The sequence below is a fragment of the Coregonus lavaretus genome, assembly GCF_964263955.1.
Source record: "Coregonus lavaretus genome assembly, chromosome: 9".
Classification (NCBI taxonomy): Eukaryota; Metazoa; Chordata; class Actinopteri; order Salmoniformes; family Salmonidae; genus Coregonus; species Coregonus lavaretus.
Window position 1 is genome coordinate 32,285,891 of NC_139996.1, and position 24,775 is coordinate 32,310,665.

At 39.7% G+C, this 24,775-nt stretch overlaps 2 protein-coding genes across 2 annotated transcripts; one reads left to right on the forward strand and one right to left on the reverse strand.

Annotated features, from left to right (window-relative positions):
• The first annotated feature begins 589 nt into the window (after nucleotides 1–589).
• LOC311135417 (arpin-like) lies at nucleotides 590–3,829 on the forward strand. Its single transcript, XM_084169356.1, has 6 exons — nucleotides 590–1,010; nucleotides 1,286–1,361; nucleotides 1,592–1,724; nucleotides 1,959–2,165; nucleotides 2,277–2,440; nucleotides 2,636–3,829. The coding sequence occupies exons 1-6, from the start codon at nucleotides 919–921 to the stop codon at nucleotides 2,642–2,644; spliced, it is 681 nt and encodes a 226-aa protein (XP_084025482.1). The 5' UTR covers nucleotides 590–918; the 3' UTR covers nucleotides 2,645–3,829.
• On the reverse strand, nucleotides 3,356–24,729 carry LOC311135412 (aminopeptidase N-like). The gene is made up of 24 exons (XM_084169347.1): nucleotides 24,604–24,729; nucleotides 23,444–24,375; nucleotides 23,054–23,112; nucleotides 15,514–19,661; nucleotides 15,350–15,391; nucleotides 13,927–14,069; nucleotides 12,657–12,799; nucleotides 12,163–12,289; nucleotides 11,746–11,900; nucleotides 11,496–11,609; nucleotides 11,227–11,370; nucleotides 11,008–11,073; nucleotides 10,734–10,799; nucleotides 10,441–10,589; nucleotides 8,122–8,198; nucleotides 6,518–6,651; nucleotides 6,086–6,141; nucleotides 5,748–5,895; nucleotides 5,549–5,628; nucleotides 5,341–5,451; nucleotides 4,928–5,095; nucleotides 4,694–4,834; nucleotides 4,209–4,290; nucleotides 3,356–3,988 (listed from the first exon to the last, which is right to left on the reverse strand). Exons 4-24 carry the CDS (start codon nucleotides 16,101–16,103, stop codon nucleotides 3,827–3,829), a joined length of 2,898 nt encoding a protein of 965 aa, XP_084025473.1. The 5' UTR covers nucleotides 16,104–19,661; nucleotides 23,054–23,112; nucleotides 23,444–24,375; nucleotides 24,604–24,729; the 3' UTR covers nucleotides 3,356–3,826.
• Nucleotides 24,730–24,775: the final 46 nt, after the last annotated feature.

The window sequence follows — 24,775 nt, forward strand, 5'->3', positions numbered from 1 at the left end:
CTTGCGTTAATATTTTTAATGACTGGTATTCGCCCCCACCCCATTCTGTTGTTGGGGTACGTCCACACCATTTCAACACAGAAAAGCTGCTTTTTAACATACTTAATAACTATTTTTTTGGAAGGAAAACTATTTCACGCATATTTTATTTATAGGTTATATTTCATAGAAATCTGGAAAGACTGGGCACTTACTTTAAACGTATGTTGCTTGGCAGGGCAACATTAATAAACACAGGTAAACATTTTCTAAAATAGGATACAAGAGAAATAAAGAAAAATACACAGGGGGCACATGCAGAATGCTAAGCAGAACAACTCTAGGCCTACTGAGTAAGAAAGCATTAATGGTGGAGAGTCCTGGACCTAGACAAAAAAGGAAAGGTAGTAGGCTGCTGCCCATCAGAGGAGGCTGGTGGGAGGAGCTATAGTAGGACGGCCTCATTGTGATGGCTGGAATGGAATAAATGGAAAGGTATCAAACATATGAAAACCACATGTTTGACTCCGTTCCATGAGTTCCATACCATCCATTACAATGAGCCCTTCCTCCTATAGCTCCTCCCACCAGCCTCCTCTCCTGCCCATTCACATCATCATAGGCCAGCCTATTGGAATCAGAGCCAATGTTACAATACCAAACAGTATCATTTAATTTCACTATCAAACATTTATACTTTTCTGATCTGATTGACATGTTTTACTCACCTGTCAGTCAGTGCTGTTGGCACAGACACCGACTGGCCGTCAATTCCAGTGGTGTACCGTTTACATATAATTTCGGGACACACCGACTTTCAAAACGAGCACAACAAAACTTTTTCCCGTTTGACGTAGAATCAGGAAGTCACGGGATAGTTTTGCTTCGGTTTTTCGAGTATCAAAACAGTGTGAATGTTGCTTTATCTACATTTACAAAATGAGCCGAATTTATAACAACACGTCCTTGCAGAATAAACCTGTTCATAATGAGAAGATTGGGCACGCGTGGTCCCCCTCCTCATATCAGAGGTATGATGCCGTGACGCAGATCAAAGCTATGATGCTGCCTGCAGAGAATCAGTGTAATTCTGCATAAAGATCAACTATAATACTGCATAGAGATACAATATAATACTTAAATATGCCTAATGTTATATTAAATGCAGTAGATGGCTCTGTGAGTGCGTGTGTATGAGAGAGAGAGAGCAAAAGAGCGAGAGAGAGAAACAAGAACAAGTGCATGTAGGCTAAGCTACAGTCCTGAAAAATTGTATACAGCAGCCTACAATCATTTTCTCCCACAGTGGTCTAGGTGTCATATTAGAGGGAAAGTTGGTTGATGTCTCACGCCATGTTATCTCTGACGTCAACAATCAGAAGGTAAGCTGACATCATGGAAAAACTTCCTCAATTAAATATGATTAGGCTATTTGATTGTTATTAGGCTATTTTATTGATATCATTGTTCTACTCTGCGCTAAAGTAGTCCTACTGTTGGCTAATTGTACTAAAATGAAAGTGATGACCACATGAGGATCTAGGCCTACTTGGTTTTCTAGGACATCAAATTTAAACAATCTAGATTGCCACATGTTGTGCTGTATTGGCAGGACCGTTTCTATGTCCTATACATCAAACCTAGTCGAATCCACCAAAGGAAATTTGATGCTAAAGGAATGGAAATGGAACCAAACTTCAGTGAAACCAAAAAGGTCAACACAGGTTATCTCATGTCATCATTCAGTGAGTATTCTTATCCACTTCATACAACGTTGTGAATAGGCCTACAGTCTAAGGTCAGATGATTCACAGATTGGAAGATAATGGTAACACCTTACATTTACTCATCAAAGCTTGTTCAAGGACTCTCAGAATGATGTTAAAACATACATACATTTACCACCATACTATATTCTTTGTAAAAACAACTCTAGTGGTGCTGTCTGAACTGGTGTGTTGTTTGTTACTACCATGCAGAGGTGGAGGCTAAAGGAGAGACTGATTGCCTCACTGAAGTCCAGCTGGAAAACCTAGTGACCAAGGAGGATCTGGTGAAAGTGACAGGGAAACACTGTCCAAGTGGGACCTACGCTTTCTGGTACCCAGAGGGAGAGATGGGCAAGACTGAACTAGAAACAGGCCAGGACATTAGACAGAAAACCAAAGGCGATGGCCCATTTATTTGTAAGTTTGATGTTCAGCAATCCCTTGAAAAGTAGCCTAAACCGTTTGCAGTTTGATTGTAGCTCTAAACAGGATCAGCATTGTGTACTTAGTTTTTGTCTGCTCTTTCAGTTTCCTTGGCCAAAATCGATGGAGGCACAGTGACCAAGTGCAATTTTGCCGGAGACAAAGAGGCAGGAGCATCGTGGACAGACAAAATAATGGCCAACAAATCAGATGCCAGCAGTGCAACGAAGTCTGAAGGCAAGGGCGAGGGAGCAGATGAGGAGGAATGGGTAAGGGGAGTGCGAGATTCCTGAGGCACGATTTATTTCCTTTATTTAAAGTTTAAATCTTTTGAAGAACATGTCAAAAATGATCTACAGTCTAATTAAATTATCTACATACATTATTGCATTTTCTCTGTACTGTATATCTTTTATGACACCCCATTTCAATGTTGGACCCCTATCACTGTGTTTCTGTTTTAGGATGATTGAGGAGATGAATGGAATTGCACAGTAAAACCTCCTTATTCCTATGTTGGTTTGTACGCCACGGTTCCAGCCACCAACGTTGCTTGTGCAGCATATGCACACTAAAAAGGAAGAGGCTTGTTTCATTTTTTAAATGTTGCTTTTTATTCAGCACTCCTTTTGTAATATAGAGTTCTCTACAAGAAATTGACAAATCTGGCTATTGCAGTGTATCTTCGGTATAGGGGTGTAAAAGTATTGCTTTGAACCGGTCTTTGGTAAACAGCATACATGCTTTACCCCTCTACTAATTCTCTATTGAGAATGTATCCTTGTTTGTAGAAGGGTACAAATGATATGTACTGCACATATTAACCTTGTAATAAAACAAATGGCAATTTATGTGATGGGGTTCTTGTTCTAATGATGTGTCATCCAAAATGTAAACCATCAATTGGGTATGAGTGATCATGCAAGGGCAGAGTTATAACTTTTACTAGTAGAGTAACCGTTGCCTGCTAATCAGAATATCAGTGTGTGCAAATGTATGAAGTTGCCACTTAGATTTAGGCTACAGTAGGCTAAGTAAACTATTGTAGGTGATTTTAAATCATGCATTCTCCAAAAAAGATTAGAAACCGTTTGGGTTACCATCATTACTTGTGTACATGTAACAAATAAACTAAATGTATCTCAGCTTTTCTGAGCCTTTTACTAACAAATAATACACTTAGATACAATAATGTTCATATTTATTGTTGAATAGTCCCCCCCATGACATGATAGCCCAAAGTTTTACATTCATTTAAAAAAGGAAAATTACAAAAAGGAAAATGGCAAGATGCAATACATTGGCACATAATACTTTTACAAATGCATAGACATAATATTGCTATAGTTGCGTGTTGTTTGATAGTCTTAACAAAATAATTGTAGTTGTCAATGAACCTGAGGAAGTGCTTTCTTTGGATTTGACTTTTTCAGTGTCAACAATATTGGCAAGTCTCAATAACAAATGGTGGAATGTTACTTGTTCAAATAAAACATTAGAATTTCTTGTTGAATTACTACAAGTGACGTAATTCCTTTCAAACATTGAAATATACGTATTTCTTTTAGAATAATATTGCATGTTGATTATATGGAACCTGTTTTTGTATGTAATTAGAATTAAATAAAATCTGCTTTTCATCCCATCAGCTCAGTTCAGCTGCTCTCGCTTGATTCTCTTCTAAACCACTCCAGAACAGTCTGCTGGTTTTCCTTCACCCATTTAATGTTGGCCTGAGTTCTCTCAATGGCTTGCTCTAGGGCCCTGCTCGCAGAACCCAATTCTGTTTCATCATAGTCGCTCTGGAACTGCTTCAGCTGCACAATAACAATCAGGGAAAAGTTAGAATTAGGGCGGAAACCAGTAATTAGTGCCATTACTCAAAACTCAACTCCCACCAGCTGAACCAAGTCTCTCATCCCCAGACATTAAAACTCAATCACACATTCTATTCAGTCATCAAGGCGGAGGAGGAGGAGAGGTTTGTGACTCAGATATTGTTGTAGGCCTGCCTGTTACCAATGGGGAGAAGCTCACCTCTTGGAGCTCAAAGTCCGTGGAAAATCTCTGCGTCACTCCCTCAATCAGACGGCCAAATGACATGATCCCTCCTCCGTACCTGAGGAAGAGGGTGGAGGGGAGAGATGAGCATGTTTGCTCAGCAAGCAGTTTAATAGAAGTCAATTTATGACTGCCTGGCAACTCCAAACAAATGGATGATAAATTAGAGCAGATGTGATTTCCTCTGATTGCCCAAGGAGACCTTAGTACCAGACATGGTTGATCGGTCTACGCCTTCCTTATTGGTATATTGCTTTATTGCTTGAGGTTTATTTAGGTGATTTTTATACAACACCTTATGAGACACCATACAAAAACCCTTAACTGTGCCACCTCATGAGCTGTATAATTACTAGTAGATCATGGGTCCATTATTTCAGTTGGAAACGAACTTGGTTCTCTGGCTTGTTTGTCGTAACATTAGCCCTATATACAGTACTTAACAACAGAAATAAACATACTCCAAGCTGATGTAGTTCCAGTTGGCGCGTACAAAATTCCAGGCTATTGCTTGCCCTGCCACATTCCTGGCTATGTAGTTGATGGTAGAAACGGCATCCATTTTTCTTATCTTGTCAGGGTTCAAAGTGTACTCAAGGTATCTGCAAGATAAGAAGGAAATGTCCGGTAAATGGTTGCACAGTAACTAAAGTTCATGTCCCCGAAGAGGGTGGTACAGAGGGAAATAATCTAACCTGTTCAGGAGCCAGATCTTCCTGGTGCATGAGAGGGCAAATCTTAGTTTGTCTTTCTCCGTGGCTATGGTGGCATTCTGGAACTTGCCCCAAGCGAATTCCCATTCCTTCTCTCCCCCAGCAGCTATAGCTTGGCAGTAGATGGTGGCCTTCAGGTTGGGTTGTATGCTGTGACAGAGGGGATAATCATAGAGAGAAACAGTATCTGTTCATTAAAGTTAAAAGGATCAATACACTCAATATAGCCAAAATAGCATATAACATTCTGGTATTATGTTATTGAATCAATATCATGCATATTACAGGTTATAAATGTGTTATGTGTTCTGAATTATATGATGATCCCATTCAACTGTGGAATACAGTGCTAAGTGCATCTGGTTATGTTGGTTTGATGAAACTCAATCCCATACAGATTGTTGGTTTCGTTTGTCATCCAGTTGTCAAAGAGCTTTTTTGCCATTGTTTGGCAGTCTTCAATGTCATTGCTGCATGCGACTGAGATGGCATTAATCTGGTTGTACCTGCGAACAAATAATAACATGTTAATAACATGCTTTCAGAGAGGAAATGTTAATGGGATTGCAATATCAGATGATTATGGGAGAAAATAAATCTCACTGTTCAGAATGATTCTCAGGGACTGTAGTGACATTTTCAAAATGTTGATAAAGGCCACCAACTTGCTTTCGCATGTATGCCTGGGAATAGCATAGGAAAAATAACATTACACTCGTATTTGTCACTCAATTGTGTAGGAATACAGTTTCCTATGATAACAGGGCACTTTAATGTACAGTATCTGTATTTGAGTACTGACCTGCATTGGGCCATAGACCTCGGAGCGATCAAACATAAGAATGAAATAGTCCAGGTTTCTCAGTGCTGATTCCCATGGTATGTACTCTGTGTCATTCCGGAGGTACTTGGTAGTTCTCAGAGCCAGTGTCACATTAATATGTTTGGCCCTAGATAAACATATAATACATCATATAAGAAGACCTTAGCAGTCCAATGAGGATATTAATTGCATCATGAAAGCATGACTTCCATAAGGTTTCAAACCATGAAAATGCAATCACTGTAATGTGTAAGATGTGTACCAGAGTATACATTTTGAAGGAAAACCATGAATTTATCATTCTTAGATGAGACTACCTTGCCAGGTTGAATGCATCATCAATAAGCTGTCCCCGGTTGATGAGTGGAATTTCCTGTGAATAAATCAAATGAATTCTAATTATTAAAGCAAACTACAATAGCATATTATCTTATTTGACTTATTAAGGGTCATGCTCCATGGTCTGTGATCTGTGACGAGGGGTTCAAAATAGCGGATGCATGCCAGGTGTCTGGCATTCTTCAATGTACTTACAAAAACCTTGTCCAGCACATTCTCTCCAAATATTTATTACCATAACAAAATATCACCTAGTCTCCTTAGAATATGCTACATCGTTTATTCTGCCGAGGACAGTTCATGATAATGCACAAGCGCAGCCTTCTAAGCACCTGCAATAATGTGCTCTGTTTTGTGTCTGACTAGGACTGTATGAACAATACTGTTCGACACAAATGAGGAAGACTGACATGAATATTCATTTCCAGCTGAGAGAGCAGTCTTTCCCAATTTGCTGGATCGTAGTTGACTCTGAAATATCCCGTACAGTTTATGTTGGCAAGCACCCACTTGCCATCTTCAGACTTGAACACTGACATCGTTTCTGTTGAACAAATACAGAACATGAGAGTACAGTTTTGCCTCAATTAGGTTTTTATTCACAGAACTACTGACTAGCAGCATTTAATTAGTTGGGTTTGCTATTATCATACAATATACAGCAGTGTTGTGCTTGAGGCCACCTAAAGGGAGACCGATTCAAGACCAAGACTGGAGCAAATCTAGTCCATGTCAAGACCGAATGAAGACCGAGGCGAGGGGGCCGAGACCGAATCTAGACCGAGGCGAGGGGACCGAGACCGAGTCAAGACCGCGACCAAAACAATGCGAGTCCAATTTAAGACCATGATTGTAATTGTTTCAAATCACCTCCATAATAAGAGTCCGAATTCCCAGTATTTCTGTGTTCATATTAAGAAGAACATATGGATTTTTTTGACATTCAGAATGGTGGAAAAATGCATGCTGAGGGAAAATAGAGAGCCACTCTACAAATTATCACTAACCCAAACAGGTCTCTAAATAATAGATAAAAAGACAAAATATGTAACAACTTCCTCGGTCTGCCCTTCCTAATAGTTTTCCAACGCTTCCCTACTAGCTGCACTGAGCCGGTGACGTTTATTGGGATGAATCTTGTCCTGGAGGCAGAGCTAAGCGATTTCCACTAGATTGGCCAGTGGCAAAGTAAAAATTGGCTTTATATACTAACAATTCCTGAAAACAAAACAAAAATGTTGGTCTTAATTCAAGATCAGGGTTAGGCATACGGTTATCAGTGTGGTTAAGTTTATGGTTAGGTTTCAAATCAGATTTTATGATATTGTGGTTTTGCCAGCTATTGACTACACTGCACTAGTCAACCTGCCAACCTGCACTAGCGGAGCAAAGAAATTCGGTCCGTACTATCAGGGATCCTTGGGATGTCCCAACCCCATTTAAATTGACATTTAAAATAGTTAGGGTAGGGACGTCCCAAGGATCTCGAATAGCACTGACCAAAGACATTCAGACGAGTGCAACAAGGTTTGAAGATAGTTTTCAACGAAAGTAAAGGCCAGTAATGTTACGAGTAAGGAAGGAAGCCCAGGTTCCAATAGGCGATAAGATATTAACGCATCATGAAGGGAGTGTGGATATTTGACCTGTGGAAGCGTTTTAATCCGTTGACTGAATGGGAGCTGAAAACGATGCGTTTTTTTACTCTGCTGGTCTCGGGAAGAAATTACGAGTCCTCACTGTTCGAGACTGAGTCAAGACCAAGTAAAAAAGTATCCGACACCAAGACAAGACCGAGACAGACTCGAGACCTACAACACTGGCATACAGTAGGATATTTGCCATGTTCAGTCTATCTATAATAATGGAGAATTACTGTACAGAACATAATTTAGCTCATCCGATCAGCTCTCTCAGTTACCCTGGGGACGAGGTTACTCATTAGGTGATACTAAGACATACATAAACAATTTTACATAGTGTACATAAGTTCATTCAATGTAATATTCCTTACTTGTAGGACTAGACAGTACTTCTGTTGTGGGAGGTAAACCTTCCTTCATCACTTTGATTGGGACATGCCATGTAAAACTAATGAAAGAGATAAATGAATCAAAATCAATGGCATACTATTATGACCTACAGCCATTGATATTTACATATGCGAATAAAATGCTTAAATGTAGGCCTAATTCATTACAATGTCATCCAATTTAAAGGGTAATAATATAGTAACATCTTATTTTAAATATACATGACAACAGCAGTCATAATATTGTCATAAACATGTCATAACTGAATGTATTATAAATTGTTATGACAGGTGTTGGGACATATGTTGACAATTTTTTGCAATTTAAGCAACAATCTTTAGGTTAAGCAACATAAACTGTTATGTCAACATATGTCATCTTATGACATTCATTGTCATGTTCATGATAATAGTATGTACAGTTGTAGTCGGAAGTTTACATACACCTTAGCCAAATACATTTAAACTCAGTTGTTCACAATTCCTGACATTTAATCCTAGTAAAAATTCCCTGTCTTAGGTCAGTTAGGATCACCACTTTATTTTAAGAATGTGAAATGTCAGAATAATAGTAGAGAGAATGGTTTATTTCAGCTTTTATTTCTTTCATCACATTCCCAGTGGGTCAGAAGTTTACATACACTCAATTAGTATTTGGTAGCATTGCCTTTAAATTGTTTAACTTGGGTCAAACATTTCGGGTAGCCTTCCACAAGTTTCCCACAATAAGTTGGGTGAAGTTTGGCCCATTCCTCCTGACAGAGCTGGTGTAACTGAGTCAGGTTTGTAGGCCTCCTTGCTCACACACGCTTTTTCAGTTCTGCCCACACATTTTCTATAAGATTGAGGTCAGGGCTTTGTGATGGCCACTACAATACCTTGACTTTGTTGTCCTTAAGCCATTTTGCCACAACTTTGGAAGTATGCTTGGGGTCATTGTCCATTTGGAAGACCCATTTGCGACCAAGCTTTAACTTCCTGACTGATGTCTTGAGATGTTGCTTCAATATATCCACATAATGTTCCTTCCTCATGATGCCATCTATTTTGTGAAGTGCACCAGTCCCTCCTGCAGCAAAGCACCCCCACAGCATGATGCTGCCAACCCCGTGCTTCACGGTTGGGATGGTGTTCTTCGGCTTGCAATTAACCCCCTTTTTCCTCCAAACATAACGATGGTCATTATGGCCAAACAGTTCTATTTTTGTTTCATCAGACCAGAGGACATTTCTCCAAAAAGTAAGATCTTTGTCCCCATGTGCAGTTGCAAACCAAAGTCTGGCTTTTTTTATGCCGGTTTTGGAGCAGTGGCTTCTTCCTTGCTGAGCGGCCTTTCAGGTTATGTCGATATAGGACTAGTTTTCCTGTGGATATAGATACTTTTGTACCTGTTTCCTCCAGCATCTTCACAAGGTTCTTCGCTGTTGTTCTGGGATTGATTTGCACTTTTCACACCAAAGTACTTTGATCTCTAGGAGACAGAACGCATCTCCTTCCTGAGCGGTATGATGGCTGCGTGGTCCCATGGTGTTTATACTTGCGTACTATTGTTTGTACAGGCGTTTGGAAATTGCTCCCAAGGATGAACCAGACTTGTGGAGGTCTACCATTTTTTTCTGAGGTCTTGACTGATTTCTTTTGATTTTCCCATGATGTCAAGCAAAGAGGCACTGAGTTTGAAGGTAGGCCTTGAAATACATCCACAGGTACACCTCCAATTTACTCAAATTATATCAATTAGCCTATCAGAAGCTTCTAAAGCCATGACATAATTTTCTGGAATTTTCCAAGCTGTTTAAACGCACAGTCAACTTAGTTATGTAAACTTCTGACCCATTGGAATTGTGATACAGTGAATTATAAGTGAAATAATCTGTCTGTAAACAATTGTTGGAAAAATTACTTGTGTCATGCACAAAGTAGATGTCCTAACAGACTTGGCAAAACTATAGTTTGTTAACAAGACATTTGTGGAGTGGTTGAAAAACGTATTTTAATGACTCCAACCAAGTGTATGTAAACTTTCGACTTCAACTGTAGCTGTTATGGCGTATAGTTCAATTGAAGTGTTACCAATGAGACTCTAAAACTGTTGACTGGAATGTCTGTCAGAGTAGCAATAATGCATTGCTTAGAGGTGGAGTAGCCTCGGTTTGAACTACCCACCTGCTGTGGGGGACCTAGCGCAGGATTTCACAAGGTCAGCCATATAGGCATCTAATTCTACATGGAGGGGATGATCATTGGTTTAGGACACCTCTTCCATTTCTTTTCTCTCTCTGTGGTGTTTCTTGGACTTACTTGTAGTCAGATGTTTGAATTAGGAGGAAATGTTCTTGAGAAATGTTCCCAGTGGTGGTGTTGATGGTGATGACAGGGTAGCCCATTTGCATTGTCCAAGTTTCCATGACTTTAGCAACTTCAATGTCGTAGCCATTTTGGTACACCGCCTAGAAAGTTTTTGTCATTAGCATTTTCGACCATGTATTCATGCGGCTAAAGCATTCTATACGTTTTACGTGCTTGAAAGCACAGAAATACATATACGAGTTTTGTGTTAATAGGCCTAGTAAAACTACTGTATCATAGTTTACCTGTTGTAAATATTCCCACAGGTCCTTGTGTACAGTATTACTGTACTGGAAAGCATGAAGGTATTTCTGAAACGTTTTGAAACAATAGTATTTACACACACTCTTAAGAATTGGATACAAAAATGTCATTGATTATTGATCCACAAAAAGTTCCCATTAGTTTTGATACATCCATATGGAAAATTGCAAAAAAAAAATATACCACATAGATGTTCCACACACTGACAATAAGCCATCCTACACCTATAATGGACAGAGACATATTTTGACTTACTTTCAGACCATCCAGGAACACCTTATCCGTCAGATAATCTGCAAGCATTCTCAGCACAGCTGCCCCCTGAAGAGTGAAAAGATATGTTCATATTCATAGATTACATTAACTCATTGCGTCACTATAAAGAACATTCCTGTACAATGTAAAATAAAATGTAAAAAAATAACGTTTTTGATATTGTCTCTCTTCCCCCATTGGGCTCGGTCACATCCAGACCTTGCTGTAGGTGATGGAATCAAAAAGCTCAGTGATGTCACTAGGAGTTTGAACATCATCCTCATTAGAGCTTAGAGGATGGGATGAGGCCAACGAATCCACTTGAAATACAGTCTGGATGTCATTTAGAACAATCAGATCTTTCTGGAAAAACAAAACATTTGAAACCTCTTCAGAGTGTGACCACAATTTGCAATCTTATGCAATAGATGCAGAAAAATATATACTGAGAATGGGAAGTCAAATTATTAATGTTGATGGGGACATACTATGTTCCATTTAGGCTCAATGTGATCCACTCCCATATAAGATATATATGTTGCAAATCCCTCATTCAGCCACAGGTCATTCCACCATTTCATTGTCACCAGGTTTCCAAACCACTGAAAACAACATATTTAAGTGGTGTTACAGTAAATGCCACTACAATACAATATAATGTTTTAATGAATTGTAGTTAAGTTTACATTATACATCTTTTACTAGATTTTGACATATAGTAATTATGAGTTTTCGTACCTGATGGGCAAGCTCATGTGCAATAACTGTGGCAATCCTCTCTTTGTCTGATGTGGAGGACACCCCTTCCTCATATAGCAGAGATGTCTCACGATATGTTACCAAGCCCCAATTCTCCATGGCACCTGCACTGAAGTCTGGTAGAGCAATCTGATCTAAAGTAGATATAAAAGAGGTTATTTTATATTGCATACCATTTGCAAGCATTAGTTGTACATAACCGTATGCTGTTTGATTACATTTCAGCTGATGATTTAATTGAATTTCACAACATTATCAGTGTTCTTCTTACAATGTTTTAGACAGGTAATTTATGGAGTAAAGAATTCAATTGATTTTATGACAATTCATCTTTGTTGAAATGTGATGATAAACCCATGCTTATTTTACATTGTTATGGTGCAATAGTGCACATACCTAGCTTGTTCAAAGGATAATTCATGCCAAATACTTCTTTACTCTCATAGAACGTCAGTATTTTTCCAGTGATATCTGCTGCATACTCTGCATGTCTAGCTTTTATGGCCTCCGGTCGAGCATATGTCTTTAACAAACCGAACAGAGAAGAAAAAAGTGAGTTTTAGTATCATATCAATATGATTTGGTGAGTAAACACATCTCTACCATGAAAATCAGCAGTATAGTCTAAACTGAATACATATACACATTTTTTTGGAGAAGCTATGTTTCAAAACTGTCATGTTTACATGAAATGTATGGTGGTTTGCCTGGAATCTAGAGATAATTGCCATTTATTTTTCATTTACTACTGTATCAACTTTCTTTGACTTGGCTATTAAAATACAAACCTTTTCACATGGTCCTTGTTATACATATGTTACAAAATACAAGTAATTTAGTTGATATCATATAATACACTATTACAGCTATAATTCAACAACTATACATACCTTAATTTCAACTCTTTCATGATTAGATTGTATGAACTTGAAATCAGACACTGTGAAAGCTAAGAGGTATGTTGACATTTTCTTAGTCATTTGAAAGCGAGTGACTTCCCAGAGCTCTCCATCGATATCCACAAGGGTACTACCTAAAAGTAATTTAAAAATACACTGATTACTTTGAAAGTAAGAAAGAAAATCATTTTGTTTTGACACGTCACACAATCTACAGTAAATAGCATACTCTATATAAGCAAAAAGAACAGGAATAGTATATGCATGAATTAGCCTCATAATTTGTGAATGTATAGCTAGGTTTCCATCCAATTGGTGACACATTTTCATGGGAATATCAATCAGTATTCTAAAATCCGCATAAATATAATATGCGCATTTTCCCACCAGTGGTGTGTTTCCACCAAATGGACTTGATACAGATAAAAGACACTCAGTGATGACATAGTGCACACAAAATGTACTTTTTCGCTTTCGTTTTCATGTCCCGGATGAAAATCTAAAGTTCAATGTGTTTCCAACCCATTTTAAAGTCTACCGATTGTTTTGTCACAAAAACTGTGTTAAATAGCAAATGTGCCCACTCTGGTCTTGGCACGTGTGCTCTAGCCAACAGCTAGCAGATACAGTGCGGGTAGGCTAGTCTACATGATGAGCTTATTATGGATAAGAGCAACACTTTTTTATTTGTCAATCGGCAGTCAAGCATCGATCATCATGTCACCAGAATTGGAAAGGAGCATCAAGATCACTGTGCACTTTCACCACCCTGTGAAGTTCATAAATTATTTAATCTGTAGCCTAATAAATTGTGTGGTTTCCCGAGTCGTAGTGGGAGGACCACACAAGGTATCATCGCGTGACTCCAAGTTAACTTCGATATGATGGTTATTATATCAACATTTGCATATAATAGCTTTCCAACACAATTTCTCGCATAATTCATTTTACCCAAACAAAAAGATACCACCTTGTCTAGCGTATTTAGTTTTGTCAACATTTGGAAAGTGTACCGAAAAATGTGCTGTTTCCATCAGGCCTGTCGTGAGATTTTTTATCTGATATGTACTTTACTCGCATAAAACGGTTGGATGGAAACCTGGTTATAGTTTACAAAAACACATGCATATAAAATGATGAATTTATTGAGAAGTCATAAGTGTATGTCTATATTATTGAATATACAGTATAGTCTACATACAGTATGAATGTAAGACACCCTTTTGCCTAGTATGACAATAGAATTAAATGTGCTTCTCACCTGTGGCTTTCCCATTTGCTAGTGCGTGTGTGCCAGGCCTATGGATGATAGTGACTTGAAATTTAGCCTTCATGGCTGGCTCATCGAAACAAGGAAATACTTTCCTGGCATCTGTTGGCTGCATTTGGCTAGTAGCAATGAATCTGTGTGGAAAGTATTTTTTGAAAAATAGGATAAATATTACAACTACAATTGAACAACAGCAATAAAATACAGAAAATAGTTGCTTGTCATTTTGATTCGATTAGCCTTTCAGTATTTCAAAGTATCCAAGCTTCCAATGTCTACAGTATGAACTGTGATGGACATTTATTGCGATACAGTACTGTAATTGTAAAGCCACTGAGGAAGTAACAATTTGTGTCAAACGACTGTCCTATTTTATTCAAGGAATGAGAAGCAAAGCTGTTGCTGAAGTGAACTGAGTAAAAAATTGCAACATTCTCCCAGGGGGTCTTTTTTACCATAAACACTTTTAAGTTGAGCATATACTGTAAATAGGAGCCAGGACTAACAACTGCTGGGTGATTTGATATGACAAGAAATAAGGAAATATATTCCCATTTTTAAGGACATGTTGTATTTCCCTAGAAAACATGACACCTTGACACACATGAATATGTGATCGTTACCATGCTGTATATCAGTGACCTGCTCGTTTTACAGACCACAGTGCTTGAACAGAGAAAGGACACAAAGTTTCTCATGATTTGTATTCTATTGTACTCTCATGCTTCCCTAAAAAACATGATTTGCTTGCAGCTGGAGCTCCTATTTCTTATGAAGAGCCAAAATGGCCTCATCAAAGGACATGGGAACATCCATGTCTGTACACGTATCCACTGAAGAGGCCACTTTGGGCTCTTTTTAAAGAAAAGCAAATCGTGTTTTTTTAGGGAAACATGTGAGTACAATAGAATACAAATCATGAGAAACTTTGTGTCCTTTCTCTGTTCAAGCACTGTGGTCTGTAAACTAGCAGGTCACTGATTTACAGCATGGTAACGATCACATATTCATGTGTGTCAAAGTGTAATGACCAAGTGGTTTCAGCACCATTAATACATTTTGAGGAAGCACTGCATATTAATGGAGCAAGCTACTGCCTTCCCTAACCTGTCAGTAATCTTTCATACTATAGACTCCTAGATGTAACAGCCTCTGCCAAGAGGTCTGGATCTAATGACACAGTAGGTCAAGAGGTCTGGACATTTTACAGGTTCAGGAGTTAAGTGTGCTTCTCTTATAATCACAGAGTCGCTAGACAACTATCACCTGTAAATTGCCCATGTGATCATGCCTTTATCATATAGAAATCTCTATCCAACCTGAGCACTGTTTAGGGTGGTAGTTGGTGATCAATCCAGTTATGTAATGCAATTGATGATGCAAACATATATTATCAGATTTGTACAAGTCTTACCTTTCATCAAGCTCAACGATAATCGTTTCATTCCCGAACCACCTGTAAATGGGTTTTCATATAAGAGTCAAATCTATTTTCCATCTCACAGCATTCTTTTCATATTTTTTGGACAAATTATTGATAATGTTTTGTTTTTCAGCAGTTATCAAAGAAACACTTACCTTTCAGTGTCATCCTTTGTGCTTGGTTCTTTTTTGTATGAACTCATGTAAAAACCAGCCAGATCATCAAGGAGCTCCCCCTTAAATGCAGTAAAGAGACTGTAGTTCCCACCTTCCTCTAAAACATCTTCCAGTTGAATCTCTAAGAAGTTGCTTTCATTATTATACAGTATGGTGTTGTGAACTTTGATGGTCTTTTCATTGTCACGATTTTTCACTGTTACATCAGTCACATTCTGTTTACTGTGAAGGAAGATAGTTTTGGTGTTCTCCACACATCTAAAATTCACAGTGGAGTTTCCAGTGAAGATGAGAGATTGGTTGGTAGCGTTGGTTATAACGGTGTAGAGGTGAGGCTGTAGGACGATGTCATAGTACTCTGGAATGAGGTTTCCTGGGAGTCTCAGGTTGGGTGGTGGTCCAGTTGGATACGGAGTAGTGGCATTAGGTGTTGGTGGTGGTGTAGGACCTGTCTTGATTCTTTCAGTCTCATACACAATCATCATTGTAATTATTCCTCCAATAGATGAGACGGTAAACACCACTGTGGCTATGGCCAGAAACTTTGAGATATACACGCCACCGGCCATGTCCAGTCCTTCTGGAAGAGCCTCCTGCCTCCTGTTGTGTTGGTAAAGCTTGAAACTCGGAACTGAACTTGAAACAGAACTGAGCTGCTTTTAATTGGCTCTATGTCTCCATCTGACCTCCCATAAACATGCACACGGCTATGGGCATGTGCTAACCAGTTATTGCTCATAGATTAAGCATTAACTTGCCATTGCGAGCAAAGAGTAATACTGAAGGAGGTCGATGTTCATTCAAATGAAATCAGTCAGATTGTTCTCCCACACATCTGGCATTGGTTATCCTCTCATACCACCAATCCTGGGTTAGGTGAACCTCAAAAGGGAACGCTTTGTCTCCCAACCATCCCAAGCCTCTCAAGAAGTGCTAGGCACAAAAAGTGATACTTTATAACGCGTAAGCTCCTCTCAAAAGAAAAATGTCCTTTAAGAGCAAGAAAAAAAGCATGCTGTCCCTCTGGTGTCTATGTTGATCCTCACGGTTCTAAGTAATGATAGAACCAGCTGTGTGGGGCAACAGCAAGAGCTGCAGCCCTCTAAGTCCTCAAAGGTTCCCTACCAGTCTTCCAAACAACCTCTGAGTGCACTGGTGGGTCTGTGTCCCTCCAGCACTGGATTACTATGTATTCAGGGAAAATTAGGAGCATGTGTTTGCGCGAGGAGGGTGTGTTATAGGGGAGGGGATTTTAGTACATTATTATTTGGAATGGCCCCCTTCACCACACATTCTTTACCTCAAGAGAAAAAATGGAAGAAAACGAAACATTCTGGGAAATTGAGTCTGTGACAAATGGAATTCCACTGTGGGAAATCTATTTGCTTGGTAAACCAAGATTTTATAAAAAATAGACGTATAGGCCTACTGTATATAAAGTTTATAGATTGAAGTACCTGTAGATGCTTTTATGATAGCAAATCAAAGAACGCTTGTAAACCCTCAGACTATTTTGAATATTATTGATATAAACTAATTTGTTTGTATCAATACTTCAGATTGTTTTCCTCCTTTACCTGACCAAATAAATCCAAGCATGACAATACCTTGCCAGAAATTATGGTACGTGTTTACAATGGTTTTCAGGAGTAATTAATGTTTGTATCTAGTCATGGTACAAAGTTTAATGTGCTTGATTCAAAGAATTGAAACAACTTCCTGTTTTTCCCCCAGTAAATGATCATTGCATAAAATAAAACAAAGAAAGTGAAAAGGTTCCCAAGTTTACCATTAATATTTTCTTTGCATTCTGCATTTTAAAAGTCAAAATACTGTATGTGGTCAACTCCTTATTCAGTGTTGTCTTACTGCCAACAAGCTGTCTTATGTTAAGCTGTGAGAAATGTTGCCATTAGGTATTTTATTTCTCATGATAGGAAAAGCTCACTTTCAACTAAACAACCATACATTATAAATAATATATAAATTGGTCATTTAGCAGACGCTCTTATCCAGAGCGACTTACAGGAGCAATTAGGGTTAAGTGCTTTGCTCAAGTGCACATCGACAGATTTTTCACCTAGTCGGCTCGGGGATTAGAACCAGCGACCTTTCGGTTACTGGCACAACGCTCTTAACCACTAAGCTACCTGCCGCCCAACATTAGTTAATGGTCCTCCTTTAAGTAAAATATCCCTAGGCACATATGCAATCACACATACGTTAAATGATATTCCCCCACCCCCCTTTAAATAACAAAGAATAGAGCAGCAAAGACTGTACATGGGTCCTTTAACAGATCCATAAAAGTATTCTAAAATCCCAGAAACAAAACAATGGTCAAAAGGAAATGTCAGCATACAATTCAATGACTTGTTGGAATGTCATTAGCTTATACCCTCAGTAAATAGGCCTACCAACATTCTGGTTACAACCTGATTAATGAGAGCACAGGCATTACTCATTGGCCTTAAATTATGTTTTACAAGTGCAGTTGGAAATACAGGCAAATTGCACCTTTTAAGATAAATCTTTATGATTAAATGAAAACATTAAGGATAAGGTCGTCTCGTGGTTAAGGGAGGCACTGCAGCCTCACTAATTCCATTCTTGAAGTAATTCATATTTGTATTTATTGTACTCTAGAAGTTACCTAAAAAAAACTACTTGACAACATAAACAGAGTATACAAAACATTAAGGACACCTGTTCCTTCCATGACATAGAATGAGCAGGTGAATCCTGGTGAAAGCTATGATCCCTTATTGATGTCACTTGTTAAATCCACTTCAATCCATGTAGATGAAGGGGAGGAGACAGGTTAAATAAGGATAAAAAAATCAAATACACAATCATTTTGTGCAATGGAATAAGCTAAAATGTTCCAGCCAACATTGGATTGGACCCTGAGCATTTTGTTTACCAGAGCCAACTGTCCAGGTGTTGGAGACAATAACAGGACTGCTGGAGGATAGATGACAGTTCTCTGGAACTCTGCCCCTTTCCAATCAGGAAGCAGTCACTCATTGTTGAGGGCCTGTAGCTTGGGGGTCCCCTCTCTTAGGAGCTGGTACAGACAGGGCCACCTGCTCTGTATCCTAAGCCTGGTTCGACGGTCTAAAGTAATGCCACGGCCAATCTTTTTGGCCCTTAGTTCTCGTCATGCTGGCAGATTAAGACTGGAGAAGACTACGACCAGGTGATACATCCAGGAACTCTAGAGACATGGACTCCAGCCTGTAAGATATGGCAAGGTGTCTGAGCGACACAAGGATATGTAATGTCAGGGACTTAAGGTTGGGCAGTGACTTAGTCAGGATCTGCAAAGTGCTTGGGTTTACCCCTTTGAAGACCCAAAAGTACTTCAGTTCAAGGACACCGAGGTGCTGGAACTGAGTGAGGAGTGACACTGATGTCTCAGACCAGTCAAAGTGCAGGCGCATCTTGGTGATCTGAGGGCAGCTGTGGGATAGTTTGCCCAGTAGTACCTGAAAGTTAGTGAACTGGACCATCTTGATCTTGGTAATGTTGTCATGGTGGGAATTGGAGCCAACCCACAGGTCCAGTGAATCCAGTAGTGTGAATGTCCAGTTCAGGTCCAGTTGGCTGAGATCCCTGCAGTGGACATTTTCTAGAAGGTCAGAGAGAAAATCCCCCCACTTGTTGCACTGGCCCCCAGGTCAAATCTGGTTTTAGGGTGAGCAGGCTTGCACCACGGATGGGATATGAGGTGGTGGGTGTAGTGGTGAACCCATGCCTTACAACGCTCAAACTCTCTGTTGGACACCAGCAGTCCTTCCTGTTCAAGGTGGAGCACTCCATGACGAGAAAAGTCTGCCACTCTCCAAAGCTTCCCTGATCGCACAAGGCAACTCCAACTGGAGCACACAAGCGCGGAAATGCACTTGTCGACCTCAGGAAGGAAGGACAGCACATGGAGCTGGCATTCCAACGGCAGAAGATTGAAAGGGAACAAGTCGTCCCCTGCTTTGGCCATTCTTCTTCTACTGACAGGGACAAAAAGCTTCTTCCTTGGGGACATGGTGTTCATTGGTGGAGGTCAAAATCCCCACAAGTCTGATATAGCTAGCTATGCCATAAATATTCTGGTCTGGTTCTTCCCAGGGCTGAGAAAGATAATAAAATGTTTGCCAGTAATCATCTATAGTATACTAACTATAGTAATTATAACGTTAGTCTTAACTTAACAATTTAACCAATGTATAAGTGTCTGGTTACTGGAATCATAGGTTCTATATATGTTCATGGAATAAAACTCCTATTCCAGCGTTTGCGAAATAGTACTACCTAGCTAACCGGTAGCAAGAGAACTTAGTTGTATAAAAGTAGTAGCTAGCTTGAGAAAAACACCAACGTAAATGCCTGAGCTTGTCATCGACGATGTGGCAATGAAAGAATGGAATTCCATTTTTTTTTACCTGCTCTAAATCTAACATTATATAGCTAGCTACCAACTGATGTGTTGTATTAGACCGCTTGATAGCTAGCTAGCGTTACCATTTCATGTAGCTAGATAGCGGTACCTTGGGATTATTTAAATTGTATGCAAAGAGACTTAGCTAGCTATAATGCTAACGTTAACTAGCAACCTTGGTAGTTTTTCATGTAGCTAGTTAATTATGTTCAATGACATAGGGTACCGAGAACAAATGTCTAATTATAAGACCAACTGGATAACAGCTGAGTCAAATACAGTAGTTAGATTGCTACAGTAGCTATTTAGCTGTTTGAAAACTGTGGCTTAGTTGGGTCATGGCTAGAAAGGTTACCGATTTTGTAAAAGTTACGTCATAGTCCCGCTCACTACAACGAGTCCGTCTTACACAGCGTAGAGTTCTACAGTAGACTGGATTTGATTTCCACAGAATCACTTGCTGGCTAGCGGAACCATTGGGCAAAAGCTAGCTACAATTCGGCAATAAATATACATTCTACAGAGCATTACATGATGTAAATACAAACATGAATTGTGTTATCAGCTATTAATGTTGCCCTATTAGAACTTCAGAGAACAGCAGCTAGAGATCCGTGTATGGAGGTTCTGAGTAGTGCTGTTTTTCTGTTCTACATGATAATTATTGCACCCACGTGGTGTCCCAGCTCTACCAGTTCTTTCTTTTCATATACTAACTGGCCACCAGACTACAGAAACTATAGCAATGGAACTGAAGTAATGGAATAGCAATAACTATACGTTAGCAATGGGAATATGGCACAAGACAGAAAAAAATAACAAAGTCATTGGCTGCTTAATTCCATTTTTATTTTTCCTCCCTTTAAAAACACCAAAAACAACAAATAAGTGGAACTCTTAAAAAGAGTGGAACCCTCGCTCTCCTAATATAAAGTCGAACCCTATCCATCCCTATCCTTTCCCTTTTTTCTCTCCCCTCCCCTCTTTTGACTCCTCACCGCTCCTCTCCTCCCTTCCCACTCCCCTAAATGTTCTCTCCTTTCTCTTCTCCTGAAAAGTAAAAATAGTGTCTGTGGATGGATACGTTAGACCTACCCCCTATCTATGCACTTATGGAGATGTTTAGATAGGTGTAATTATTATGCAAATAGCTATACAACCCTAACCCTTGTTTGATTGGTTAGTGTGTAGTCCTAGATGTGTTTTATTGGCCCAGCGTCGTCCAGGATAGGGGAAGGAATGGCCGGCAGGGATGTAGCTCAGTTGGTTGAGCATGGCGTTTGTAACGCCAGGGTTGTGGGTTCAATTCCCACGGGGGGCCAGTAAATAAATAAATATATATATAAATAAAAAAAAGAATGATGTATGCACTCACTAACTGTAAGTCGCTCTGGATAAGAGCGTCTGCTAAATGACAAAAATGTAAATGTAAAAATGTTTAGTGTGGTGTTTTGTATGTTAGGATGTGTTATGTATACAGTGGGGGAAAAAAATATTTAGTCAGCCACCAATTGTGCAAGTTCTCCCACTTAAAAAGATGAGAGAGGCCTGTAATTTTCATCATAGGTACACGTCAACTATGACAGACAAAATGAGGAAATAAAATCCAGAAAATCACATTGTAGGATTTTTAATGAATTTATTTGCAAATTATGGTGGAAAATAAGTATTTGATCAATAACAAATGTTTCTCAATACTTTGTTATATACCCTTTGTTGGCAATGACACAGGTCAAACGTTTTCTGTAAGTCTTCACATGGTTTTCACACACTGTTGCTGGTATTTTGGCCCATTCCTCCATGCAGATCTCCTCTAGAGCAGTGATGTTTTGGGGCTGTCGCTGGGCAACACAGACTTTCAACTCCCTCCAAAGATTTTCTATGGGGTTGAGATCTGGAGACTGGCTAGGCCACTCCAGGACCTTGAAATGCTTCTTACGAAGCCACTCCTTCGTTGCCCGGGCGGTGTGTTTGGGATCATTGTCATGCTGAAAGACCCAGCCACGTTTCATCTTCAATGCCCTTGCTGATGGAAGGAGGTTTTCACTCAAAATCTCACGATACATGGCCCCATTCATTCTTTCCTTTACACGGATCAGTCGTCCTGGTCCCTTTGCAGAAAAACAGCCCCAAAGCATGATGTTTCCACCCCCATGCTTCACAGTAGTTTTTACCAAAAAGTTATATTTTGGTTTCATCTGACCATATGACATTCTCCCAATCCTCTTCTGGATCATCCAAATGCACTCTAGCAAACTTCAGACGGGCCTGGACATGTACTGGCTTAAGCAGGGGGACACGTCTGGCACTGCAGGATTTGAGTCCCTGGCGGCGTAGTGTGTTACTGACGGTAGGCTTTGTTACTTTGGTCCCAGCGCTCTGCAGGTCATTCACTAGGTCCCCCCGTGTGGTTCTGGGATTTTTGCTCACCATTCTTGTGATCATTTTTGACCCCACGGGGTGAGATCTTGCGTGGAGCCCCAGATCGAGGGAGATTATCACTGGTCTTGTATGTCTTCCATTTCCTAATAATTGCTCCCACAGTTGATTTCTTCAAACCAAGCTGCTTACCTATTGCAGATTCAGTCTTCCCAGCCTGGTGCAGGTCTACAATTTTGTTTCTGGTGTCCTTTGACAGCTCATTGGTCTTGGCCATAGTGGAGTTTGGAGTGTGACTGTTTGAGGTTGTGGACAGGTGTATTTTATACTGATAACAAGTTCAAACAGGTGCCATTAATACAGGTAACGAGTGGAGGACAGAGGAGCCTCTTAAAGAAGAAGTTACAGGTCTGTGAGAGCCAGAAATCTTGCTTGTTTGTAGGTGACCAAATACTTATTTTCCACCATAATTTGCAAATAAATTCATTAAAAATCCTACAATGTGATTTTCTGGATTTTTTTTATCTCAATTTGTCTGTCATAGTTGACGTGTACCTATGATGAAAATTACAGGCCTCTCTCATCTTTTTAAGTGGGAGAACTTGCACAATTGGTGGCTGACTAAATACATTTTTTCCCCACTGTATTTAGATGTGTGTGTGTGTTAACTCCCACTGATGTTCCTTTTTTATATATTATCCTTACCTTGTTTTACCTAGTTTCCAGCCTCTTGGTTTTTGTGATTTCCTCCTCGGCCTCCTGTTCTGTGAGACAAACCACACCACAAATACAATAGGATTTAGAGAAAGAGTTCTTTGTCAGAGGCCATATTGTAGAATGGAAATGTTAAATGTACCGTAGATAATCATAGAAAACAATCTTTATTTTGATAGTATTCTGGAATAATCTCATTGTCTACTACAGTATGGGCTGGTTTCCCAGACTCAGATTACACTTAGTCCTGGACAAAAAAGCATGCTCAATATAAATTCAATATAAAATAGTTTATGTGTCCAGGACTAGGCTTAAGACAGGAGAGGACAGAAGAGGAGAGGAAGAGGGTGAGATGGAATATTCAGTATTTAGCTTAGGTACAAGCATGCTAGGGTGTGCGGGGAGGGGCTATGGGTAGGCATGCCCAAGGGTCCTTAGCTGCAATCCAGGATCAGCAGCACGTCCAGGTAGGCTTGGGCCAGACACATCCGGGAGTTATTAGACGTAGAAAAGGACAAAAGAAGGGGGTTAGTGAGAGCATGCTTAGGTACATCAGATAAAGACACAGTACAGTACACCAGATGAGACAAGATGACCATGGCCCCTAGGCAAATAAAAACTGAGTGCAACAAGCCAGGGACTCAGCCCCCGCAATAGAGTCAGTGGTATGGAATCCCAGTTGAGAGTGGGGAGTCGATCAAGCAGAGACAGCAAGGATGGTTCATCAGTCCAGTACCTTGGGACCTGATGCCTCTCTGCATGGCTCTCAGCATTAAGGAATTAGGGAACTAGTGTCCTGTCCAGGGGGTCTAGGCTCCTTGTACATCAAGCTGCCTTACGTGACAGAAACAGGAGATAGGCTTCTGCCCATATGGGCCATTCATGCTCAGACAAGTATTATTTGTCCAAGGCTTAGCTACATGTTACTTACTTTAAGTTAAAAGACTGAAACCAAGTCTGATTCTCTCACATGAAAGAGGAGCTCTGTATCCATCTGTTTTCTTAGATATTGGGGGAACAAGGAGTCCTGCATCTTGTGGTTCTCTTCTGTTTTCCCTTTCTAACACATACCCTTCTCAACCTCTCTCTTCTTGACGACATCCCCTTCTCCCAATATCAGTCAATCATAATCACCTTTATTGTGCATCTTTATAAACATTAGCCAATTTACCATTTGTGCTTCCCTCTTTTTATGACTCGCATGTTCATCATTGCCCTGGTGGTGGCAGGCGTAGGTTCTCCTACCGACCACCAGGAAGGGGGTTCCATCATAAGGAACATATTTTAATGCAAGTTTTTTCATGATGCGAGATCTGAAAAGTTAAACAAATTACACAAGTTAGAATGGCAGTTCATCTCTATAACTAGCTTGATAGATAATCTAACATCAATTAATAACACACACGTCTCTCTACTTATAGTTAGCTCTCTCTACTTATAGTTAGCTATCTAACGTTACTAGTCAACGGGGTTAGCTAGCTTGCTAGCTAGTTTACTAACGACCTAGATTAATATCACTCCTTGATTCAATTCGAACTCACCCTTCTATCCAGAGGGTTTATCATTTTTGTTTACAACAAATGTGGTCCTTGTCTCCTGTTTATAATGGTTCAGTTTGTCTTCTAAATCTTGTAGGCAAGTAAAATACTATTCTTGATGCAACTCGAGTGGCGCAGACGGGACTATGACGTCACTTTTACAAAATCGTTTCCC